We start from the raw sequence: 11,036 nt of genomic DNA on the forward strand, positions 1-11,036 counted from the left end.
TCCCTCACCATCATCAGGAAGGTGGTTTCAGTCATGGGAACCCACCACAGAGATATCCCCGTCCTCTGTATTCCCGGGATTCCACACAGGAAGGTCACACCATCCCTCACCATCATCAGGAATGTGGATCCAGTCATGGGAACCCACCAGAGAGATGTCCCTGTCCTCTGTATCCCCGGGATTCCACACAGGAAGGTCACACCATCCCCCATCATCATCAGGTAGGTGGATCCAGTCATGGGAACCCACCAGAGACATGTCCCCGTCCTCTGTGTCCCAGTATTCCACACAGGAAGGTCACACCATCCCTCACCATCATCAGGTCAGTGGAGTTGAGGGTCGGGAACATAAAGTGATGGAACACTCTGACATGTGGAGACGATGTGTGGACTCTACAAGATGAGATGTTCTATGTGATCTCACATCATAAATCCTTCTATGTTACAGATGTTATTTTCTGCCATTCTGTTGGTTTAGGGTGAAGATCTGATGAACATGAAAGTTGAGGGTGAAGTAGAAGAGACGTATGAGAGGGATGATCAGCAATATACGGAGGAGGCTGGAATGAGGAGGACATTCATAGAGGAGGACACTCCTACAGAGATCAGCACAGGTGACCAGAATATGTTCTTCTCTTATCTCTGCTCTGTTACCGCCCCCCCAGCCCCCATTGGTTCCTGCTCCTCTGACAAGGCGGTGTAAATGTAGAAGTGATCTGGGAGGACCAAAGGCTCTTTGAAGAGAGGGAGGAGTCCCAGCTGGTTGGGACATCCACAGAGAACATCTGCTCCCTCCTATCTCCCTGATCCAGATGGAATCTTGATGGAAGTGAACTAACCCTCTCCTATCTATTGATGATGTTTTTCTATTTTTCCAGGACCCGCCATGGAGAAACCCTCAAAGGATCGTCTCACTTTATCTCCAGGTTCTAAAATGGAAGATGAGGACATCCCAGGAGATTGTGCCGGAGAAAAGACAATGAGCTCCACTATGGATGGTGGACTTCCCACTGTGGAAAGACCATGGAATCCCTCTGACTCTGAGAAACCTCGTACTGTGGGGGATGGGGCCGGGGTTTTATGTGCCGGAGAAAAGACAATGAGCTCCACTATGGATGGTGGACTTCCCAGTGTGGATGGACCATGGAATCCCTCTGGCTCTGAGTATCCTCGTACTGTGGGGGATGGGGCCGGGGTTCAGGGGGAGAAGAGATTTTCCTGCACTGAGTGTGGGGAAAGTTTTAGCTCTGATTTAAGTCTTTCTGTACATCAGAGAACTCACACAGGTGAAAAGCTTCATTCCTGTTCTGAGTGCGGGAAATGTTTTCTCCATAAATCAAAACTTGTCACACATTACAGATTACACACAGGTGAGAAACCGTATTCCTGTTCTGAGTGCGGAAAATGTTATCAACGAAAATTCGACCTTCTAGTACATCAAAGATCTCACACGGGGGAGAAGCCTTACTCCTGTCTTGAGTGCGGGAAATGTTTCTCAAAGAAGTTCATTCTTTTCATACATCAGAGATCTCACACAGGCGAGAAGCCTTATGTCTGCCCTGAGTGTGGGAAATGTTTTGCACAGAAGTCCTCTTTTTCCAGACATCAGAGTTTTCACACAGGCCAGAAGCCGTATTCCTGCCCAGAGTGTGGGAAATGTTATACGCAGAAATCGGACCTCGTCACACATAGAAGAACTCATTCAGGCGAGAGGCCGTATTCCTGCACTGAGTGCGGAAAATCATTCTCACAGAAGTCCTACCTTTCCAGCCATCAGAGATTGCACATGGCCAAGAAGCCTTATGGCTGCCCTGAGTGCGGGAAATGTTTTACACAGAAATCAGATCTTGCTATACATAAAGAATCTCACTCGGGAGAAGCCGTTTTACTGTACTAAGTGCATGAAATCCTGTGAATGACACCAGTGCCCGGGTCTGGGTGCGTCTTTAATAAATTCCTTTTTATACGGGAAGCACCATGCTGTATGCTTTATCCCGAGCATGGAACCTGGAGACCTCTCTGATGACACCCTAGAGAGCCTTTCCCAACTGTTTTGACATGGAGGAACCCTTGAAGTAATTTTCCGGGCTCAGGAAACCTTTACTAATTTCTATATTAATATTTTCCCGGTACATTAGTGTGATGGCCACTTAGACCCGGGGTCTCCAAACCTTCTAAACCAAGGGCTGGAATCCTGTCCTTCAGACCTTAGGAGGGCCTGAGTGGCCGGTGGGAGTAGAAAATGTCCCAGCGTCAGTAGTGCTTGTAGTCAGTGGAAGGAGGAATGGTGCCCCATCATTGGTATCAGTGGGAGGAATATTGCCCCATCATTGGTGTCAGTGGGAGGAATAGTGTCCATCATTGGTGTCAGTGGGAGGAATAGTGTCCATCATTGGTATCAGTGGGAGGAATAGTGCCTCATCATTGGTGTCAGTGGAAGGAATAGTGCCCCATCATTGGTGTCAGTAGAAGGAATAGTGCCCCATCATTGTCAGTGGAAGAAATAGTGGCCCATTATTGGTGTCAGTGGAACGAATAGTGCCCCATCATTGGTATTAGTGAAAGAAATAGTACCTCCTTGTTGGTATCAGTGGGAGGAATAGTGCCCCATCATTGGTGTCAGTGGGGGGAATAGTGCCCCATCATTGGTGTCAGTGGAAGGAATAGTACACCGAGGGCCGGACAGAGACAAGCAAAGGGCCGCAGTTTGGAGCCCAATGACTTAGGGCAGGGGTGGGCAACTGTGGCCCTCCAGCTGTTACAAAACTACAAGTCCCATCATGCCTCTGCCTTTGGGAGTCATGCTTGTAACTGTCAGTTTTGCAATGCCTCATGGGACTTGTATTTCTACAACAGCTGGAGGGCCACCAGTGACACCCCTGACTTAGAGTATTGTCCTTTACAGCATTGGGAAGATCCCCACCCTTAAAGAAAGACTTCCTCCACAGTGATCACTCATCTGAGATGCAGAAGTTACTCATTGCTCATGGAACCTCCTGAAGGAACCCTGGGATTTATGACAAACTCTTTGACCCCTCCCCCTCCAAAGGATTCCCCTCCCTCCTCCCCCTCTAGAGGATTCCCCCGCTCCCCTCCCCCCTTCCTGACCAGGCCATTTTTTTGCGCCACGGCGCTGCGTTACTTTCCATGACAATTGTGCGGTCATGCATCGCCCCACCCAAATGAAATTTCCGTCCTTTTTTTCCCACGAATAGAGCTTTCTTTTGGTGGTATTGGATCCCCTCTGCATTTTTTTATTTTTTGTGCTATAAATAAAAAATCCTGATAATTTAAAAAAAAAAAACATTTTGGACTTTTATAAAAAAAAATTTTAAAAATCAAATTTCGTCATAAATTTCGGCCAAAATGTCTCCCGCTCCATGTCTTCACTGAAAAAAAAATCCTGATACGTGTAAATGAATTGGTTTACGTGAAAGTTATCGCATCTACAAATGACGGGATAGATACTGGGATTTTATTGTTTTTTTTCTACTAGTAATGGCAACGATCAGCGACTTATAGCGGGACTGCATCGGGCATTCTGACACCAATACAGTGATCATTGCTAAGAAAAAGCCCTGACACTGTCCTAATGGCACTGGGCAGGAAGAGGTTAACATCTGGGGCGATCAAAGGGTTAACTGTGTGCTGTGTTACTAGGGAGACATGCTGTGCACAGAAATACAAAGCAGCATGTCCTTGCCGGCAGGAGAGATCTGTTTTGTTTACACGCAGGTCTCTCCCCTGCCAGTTCTACACAGCGATCGCCGGGTGCTGACGGGGAATCTCCGGCTGGGACCCGGTGATTGACAGCCGTAGCCACCAGCTCCTGTTGGCTTCAGTGGGGGCACCCAAACCGTGGTTACTCATGTGAGATGGGGAAGATGCTCATTGTTCAAGGAACCCCTATCAACGTCTGACGGAACCCAAGGGTTCCATCCACAACCACCATGCCAGGGTTGTGGGGAAGAGGATCTTTATCAATATGAAGATAAGTTGCTTTGCTTCAGGTGGGGGGGGGGGGGGGTCAAATATCATTATTTTTTTTTTTAATTCAGCTCCTGTTGGCTTCAATGTGGGCACCCAAACAGTGGTTACTCATCTGAGATGGGGAAGTTGCTCATTGTTTAAGGAACTCCTATCAACTTCTAGGGTTCCATCCACAGACCTCCACAACCACCCTGCTAGGGTTGTGGGGAAAAGGACCTTCATCAACATGGAGATAAGTTGCTTTGCTTCAGGGGGGTCAAATATTATGTTTTTTAAAAAATTCAGCTCCTGTTGCTTTCGTTGGGGGCACCCAAACAGTGGTTACTCATCTGAGATTGGGAAGTTGCTCATTGTTTTAGGAACCCCTATCAACTTCTGAAGGAACCCAAAGGTTCCATCCACAACCACCATGCCAGGGTTGTGGGGAAGAGGACCTTTATCAACATAGAGATAAGTTGCTTTGCTTCAGGTGGGGGGAGGGTCATATATCATTACTTTTTAAAAAAAATTCAGCTCCTGTTGGCTTCAATGGGGACACCCAAACAGTGGTTACTCATCTGAGATGAAGAGGTTGCTCGTTGTTCAAGGAATCCCTATCAACTCCTAGGGTTCCATCCATAGACCTCCACAACCACCCTGCCAGGGAGGGTTGTGCGGTAGAGGACCTTCATCAACATGGAGATAAGTTGCTTTGCTTCAGGTGGGGGGAGGGTCAAATATCATTACTTTTTTTTTAACAATCCTGTTGGCCTCAATGGGCGCACCCAAACAGTAGTTGCTCATGAGATGGAGAAGTTGCTCAAAGCACCCCTAACAACCTCAGAAGTAACCCTAGGGTTCCACGGAACTCTGGTTGAAAAAGGTTATCCTAGAGAGTCTGGACTGGGAATTGAATCCCTGCAAGTGGTTAAAGCGTTAATAGAGAAGGTGAACGCACATTTGTGGTGTTACTAAGAGTTTATCAAGTGGAAATAAAGAAAGATCAAATAACTGGATCAGGATTCCAGATGGATTAGGGCTCAGAAGACATTATTGATTAACTATGTGTGTTCTTTAATATGCTATGAAGGACTACTTAGTACAGGAAGGAGTCTTATCTTCCTTATTGGATAAATCCATTTTGCAAAGTGTTTGAATCACGTAGGAGCACTGGCTTTTTTTTATTGTTGACATTTTTCTGAAGCTTGACGAAGAGGTCCTGTGTAGCTCCGGTTAGATTTATTCTAGTTGATTGCAAAGCCTGAATATACACTATATTGCTAAAAGTATTGGCCTCGCCCTCCCAATCATGTGATTCAGGTTCTCCAATCTCCTCCATGGCCACAGGTGTATACAATCAAGCCCCTAGGCATGCAGACTGCTTCTACAAACATTGGTGAAAGAATGGGTCTCTCTCAGGAGCTCAGTGACTCCAAGCGTGGTCCCGTGATAGGTGGCCACCTGTGCAATAAGTCCATCCATGACATTTCCTGACTACTAAATATTCCTCGCTCAACTGTTAGTGGGATTATAACAAAGTGGAAGCAACTGGTAACAACAGCCACTCAGCCACCAAGTGGTAGGCCACGTCACATGACAGGGCAGGGTCAGCGCATGCTGAAGCGCACAGTGCACAGAAGTCGCCAACTGTCTGCAGAGTCAAAAGCTAAAGACCTCCAAACTTGGTGTGGCCTTCAGATGAGCACAACAACAGTGCGTAGAGAGCTTCATGGAATGGGTTTCCATGGCCGAGCAGCTGCATCCAAGCCTTCCATCACCAAGTGCAATGCAAAGCGTCGGATGCCGTGGTATAAAGCACGCCGCCACTGGACTCAAGAGCAGGGGGGACGTGTTCTCTTTAGTGACCAATCACGCTTCTCTGGCAATCCGATGGACGTGTCTGGGTTTGGCGGTTGCCAGAAGAACGGTACTTGCCTGTTTGTATAGCGCCAAGTGTAAAGTTTGGTGGAGGGGGGGTTATGGTGTGGGGTTGTTTTTCAGGGGTTGAACTTGGCCCCCTAGTTCCAGTGAAGGAAACTCTTAAGGCGACCTTTTGGACAATTTCATGCTCCCATTTTTGTGGGAAGAGTTTGGGGATGGCCCCTTCCTGTTCCAACATGACTGCACACCAGTACACAAAAGCAAGGTCCATAAAGACATGGAGGAGCCAGTTTGGGGTGGAGGAACTTGACTGGCCTGCACAGAGTCCTGACCTCAACCCCATAGAACACCTTTGGGATGAATTAGGGCGGAGACTGCGAACCAGGCCTCCTCCCTCGACATCAGTGCCTGACCTGACAAATGTGCTTCTGGAAGAATAGTCCAACCTTCCCATAGACACCCTCCTAAACCTTGTGGACATCCTTCCCAGAAGAGTTGAAGCTGTTATAGCTGCAAAGGGCGGGGTCAACTCAATATTGAACCCTATGGACTATGACTGAGAGGTCATTAAAGGTCATGTGCGTGGAAAGGCAGGAGGCCCAATACTTGAGGCAATATGGTGTAATATTATCAACCTCATCAATCACAGGAGATTGATGGGCAATAGATTAGATTTATTCCAGTGGAATGCAAAGCCAGAATATGACCTGACGACCTTGATCAACCCCCAATGAAGTACTTGTGTCACCTAAGAACAACAAACCATCATCTGTGCATAATGCTAACTTCTCTTTTGATTTTCCTCTTCTAAAACCCATATAGTAGAGTCCTCTTGTATAGCTGCTGCTAACGGCTCGATGGCTAAAGGAAATAGAAGAGGAGAAGACAGGCAGACCTTGTCTAGTACCTCTCAAAGGAGTATGACAAGGCATTATGAATCCTACGGCAGGCTCTTGGGGCATGATAGAGAAGTTTGAGGACCCATTACAAATAATGCCTTTCTACGCTGTCAAATGCCCTTGCGGCATCCAATGACAGAACGGTTCCATTTCCAGAGTTAGATGCAGGTAGCTGGAGATTGAAATAGAGTCTGTGTGTATTGACAATTGTGGATCTGTTTGCAATTAATCCTGACTGATCAGCATGGATCGGTTTGGCTAGGTCTGTAGGCCAACGGTTAACAATAACTTTGGCCAAATTTTTTTGAGATTGGGCGTCAAGAGCGAAATGGGTCTACTGGAGTCTGGGAGCTTTGGGTCCTTTCCTGGCTTTAGAATCACTACAACAGCTGCTTCATACGTGGATTGTAGCATTGTGCCCGGTTCCTAAGCAGCAGATATCGTTGAGAGAAGTTCTCTGGCTGTTATGGTCTCTGTTGTATCGTTTCTCTTGGAAGGTCTCCCTCCTCCCGTACTTGGCTAATTCTTCACCATCGTACCCTGGGCAGCAGGAGCCATTTCCACCCTTTCCTCTCTGCTGGGGTTCTTTGCATCCATGTGTCATGGGGGGGAAACATGCTGAAAGAGGAGTGATTCCCCATCCTATCTGTACAGGGATTTGGGACTTTTCTTGGCTGCCTTGCTGCAGAAGATATGGACAGCGCGTTGTTGGGTACTTTTTAGAAGGACAACGAGGGGGAGACCCACATCACCAATGCCTGGGGGTTCTTTGGATTAATGGGGAAATCACAAGGCTTGGAAAGCCACATGGGAAGTCTCTGTGGAAGACAGGAAGTGATGTCAGGTACAGAGAGGAAGTGATGTCAGGTTATAAATAGGAAATTCCCAGTGAGAGGCGAGTCGGGAGGAAGTAGACAGGAGACATTGGTGGAAGTGGCAGCAGAGGAGGTAATACGATGTTATTTTATATTTACACCCAGTAACCTCCCGTCATGTCCGTCCTCTTCCTCCATCGTCATGTCCATCCGCTTCCTCCATTGTCATGCCCATCCTCTTCTTTCATCATTGCATCCGTTCTCTTCCTCCATTGTCTTGTCCATCCTCTACCTCCATTGTCATGTCTGTCCTCTTCCTCCATTGTCATGTCCATCCTCTTCCTCCATTGTCATGCCCATCCTTTTCCTTCATTGTCATGTCTGTCCTCTTCCTCCATCGTCACATCTGTCCTCTTAATCATCCTATCCGTCCTCTTCCTCCATCGTCCTATCCGTCCTCTTCCTCCATCGTCACGCCCGTCATCTTCCATCGTCACACCCGTCCTCTTCCTCCACTGTCATGTCTGTCCTCTTCCTCCACCGTCATGTCCATCCTCTTCCACCGTCACAACCGTCCTCTTCCTCCATAGTCACTGTGACGTCTTTTATCTCCAGCAGATGATGATACACACATATATAGTGTGGGAACCCAGATTAACCCCTTCAGGGGCAGAACATTCCCCCACTTCCGTGGCCGGAACATTCTCCTAATTTTGGAGACGTGTCACTTTTCCCAACTAATGTATTATATGACTTGTCCTGGGAGTGAGGGTTCGGGGTTTTATTTGGAAGTACAGGAAATCAGATTTGGGGTTTTTTTTTTGCTGTAAAATGATCAGTTTGACAGTGGCAGTTCAGATCAAAAGGGAGGGTCCTCCTCGTCTTTGCTCACATGACACAACTGGGAGGAGCACATCCTTTACTCTGAACTGCTGCTGATCAGTAAGGAGATCTACATTAAAGGGGGTGGGTCTGTACTGGGGGGTCTGTACTGAAGGGTTAAGATCAGAAGGAGTCAGTACTCCGGAGTTAGGCTGAAAGGTGGGAGGATGGACTCTGCTGAGGGGGTCTGTATGGAGGGGTTTAGCCTGAAGCTGAGGGAAGGCCATCCCTTGTTATGAACTGCCACTGATTGATAAGAAGATCTGCACTAAAGGGGAGAGTGTACAATAGAGTTAGTCTTGGAGGGGGTGTCTGTACTGGAGCGGTAGATGGAAGAATGGATCTGTACTTAGAAATTTGTACTGAGGGTTTAGGTTCAGAAGGGCTGTCTGTTCTGATAAGTTGGGATATGAGTGTGGGGGAGGGGGGGTGGTCTGTACTGAGGGGTTACACTGGAAAGAAGGGGTGTACTGAGGGGTGACTTTACTGTGGAATCTGTACCAAAGTGTTTGGATGGGAGGGAGTCCCATCCAAATATGCTAGGTGCACCAGTGCCAGCTGGCCAAAGGGCAAGAGGTTCCTGGATCAAAAAAAATGGCAAATGCTAAAATAAATGTTCCTCTGTGTGCAATGCTACTTGGGACTGTTCTTCCATGATAGAGATCTTCATATTATCCCCCCTCCCCCCCATCCTAATATTGTACAACCAGTACAGTCCAGATCATTCTCTGTTATCAATTATTGGTCTACAGGAAACCTGTATAGATCACATGACCAATGAGGATGGAGGAAGACCGGAGTCACATGACTGAGAGGATACTAAACCTCACCCTGGAGATCATCTACCTGCTGACCGGAGAGGTGAGGAGGATTCTGGGAGGTCCCATGACATCACTCTCATCTCTATTAATAAAACACAGACCTGACCGGAGAGGTGAGGAGGATTCTGGGAGTCTAACATGATGTTCCTATTGGTTCCCCAATACAGAGATTTCCTCTTCTGAAGTCAGGTGATCATATGACCATCACAGTGCCTCCATGTGACTCCCTAAACCCTGAGAGACACAACATGCAGAAGATTCTAGAAGTCACCAAGAAGATGATGGAGCTGCTGACAGGAGAGGTGAGCAGTGCCAGGAATTCTGGGACATTCTCCAGTATCAGACAAGGGATGTGTCTGGATGGTGACTGTATCATTGTGTGTGTCAGGTCCCTATAAGGTGTCAGGGTGTCACTGTCTATTTCTCCATGGAGGAGTGGGAGTATTTAGAAGGACACAAGGACCTCTACAAGGACGTCATGATGGACAATCAGCCGCCTCTCACATCACCGGGTAAGAGGAGACTTTATTGGAAAGGAGAGAGCAGTACGGAGGATCCACCTAGATCCCCCATCATCTGATAAACACATAGAAACAATGGATTCAGTCAGTGTGCGTGTTTCCTACAGATGGATCCAGTCATGGGAACCCACCAGAGAAATGTCCCCGTTCTCTGTATTCCCGGGATTCAACACAGGAAGGTCACACCATCCCTCACCATCATCAGGTAGATGGATCCAGTCATGGGAACCCACCAGAGAGATGTCCCCGTCCTCTGTATTCCCGGGATTCCACACAGGAAGGTCACACCATCCCTCACCATCATCAGGTAGGTGAACAGAGCAACTAGAATACAATTCGAAGCTATGACAGGACATTCTTTCATGTATTCATTTGTTCCTTGTTATGAATCCATTCTATTGCATTTACGCTTTAGGCTGAAGTACTGAAAGACATCAAAATTGAGGTTAAAGTGGAAGAAGAAAAGATGTTTGGCAGTCAGCAGTCTATGGTGGAGGATGGTCCACAGATGATGGAGTTGCTGACAGGAGAGGTGAGCGGTGCCGGGAATTCTGGGACATTCTCCTGTAACAGACAAGGGATGTGTCTGGATGGTGACATCATCATGGAAAATGGATCCAGTCATGGGAACCCACCAGAGAGATGTCCCCGTCCTCTGTATTCCTGGAATTCCACAGAGGAAGGTCACACCATCCCTCACCATCATCAGGTAGATGGATCCAGTCATGGGAACCCACCAGAGAGATGTCCCCGTCCTCTGTATTCCTGGAATTCCACAGAGGAAGGTCACACCATCCCTCACCATCATCAGGTAGATGGATCCAGTCATGGGAACCCACCAGAGAGATGTCCCCGTCCTCTGTATTCCCGGAATTCTACACAGGAAGGTCACACCATCCCTCACCATCATCAGGTAGATGATTGACAATCACTGATAGTTACTTATATATTCATAATCTTGTTTCTTTTAATAAGTGTTTTATGAAATATTTAGACTGGAAACTTCAGGGATTATAATATTGTTGTTAAAGAAGAGTATAAAGAAGAGGATGGGGAGTTTGGTGTGATGAAGGCTGGAATGAGGAGAACATTCATAGAGGACACTCCTACAGAGATCAGCACAGGTGACCAGAATATATTCTTCTATTATCTTCTTATCTCTGCTCTGTTACCACCCCCCCCCCCCCCCAAGCCCTTATTGGTTCCTGCTCCTCTGACAAGGCGGGAGGACCAAAGGCCCTTTGACTGA

At 47.4% G+C, this 11,036-nt stretch overlaps 2 protein-coding genes across 2 annotated transcripts in view; both read left to right on the forward strand.

Annotated features, from left to right (window-relative positions):
- The window catches only part of LOC149465036 (uncharacterized), a 30,791-nt gene extending 28,820 nt beyond the window's left edge, over positions 1 to 1,971 (forward strand). The window contains 4 exon segments of the mRNA XM_089673762.1: positions 134 to 221; positions 478 to 613; positions 878 to 1,874; positions 1,876 to 1,971. Of these exon segments, the coding sequence (XP_089529888.1) occupies positions 134 to 221; positions 478 to 613; positions 878 to 1,874; positions 1,876 to 1,918 (1,264 nt within the window). The 3' untranslated portion in view covers positions 1,919 to 1,971.
- Positions 1 to 11,036, forward strand: part of LOC149465035 (uncharacterized) — a 52,330-nt gene that overhangs the window by 38,260 nt on the left and 3,034 nt on the right. Inside the window, exons 5-10 of the mRNA XM_089673787.1 lie at positions 9,238 to 9,306; positions 9,434 to 9,568; positions 9,655 to 9,778; positions 9,895 to 10,094; positions 10,203 to 10,700; positions 10,782 to 10,911. Coding sequence (XP_089529913.1) covers positions 9,238 to 9,306; positions 9,434 to 9,568; positions 9,655 to 9,778; positions 9,895 to 10,094; positions 10,203 to 10,700; positions 10,782 to 10,911 — 1,156 coding nt within the window. The remainder of the gene's footprint in view (positions 1 to 9,237; positions 9,307 to 9,433; positions 9,569 to 9,654; positions 9,779 to 9,894; positions 10,095 to 10,202; positions 10,701 to 10,781; positions 10,912 to 11,036) is intronic.

The sequence above is a fragment of the Staurois parvus genome, unplaced genomic scaffold (genome assembly GCF_062004578.1).
Source record: "Staurois parvus isolate SC_StPar_1 unplaced genomic scaffold, SC_StPar_1.0 ptg000144l, whole genome shotgun sequence".
NCBI classification, from domain to species: Eukaryota; Metazoa; Chordata; class Amphibia; order Anura; family Ranidae; genus Staurois; species Staurois parvus.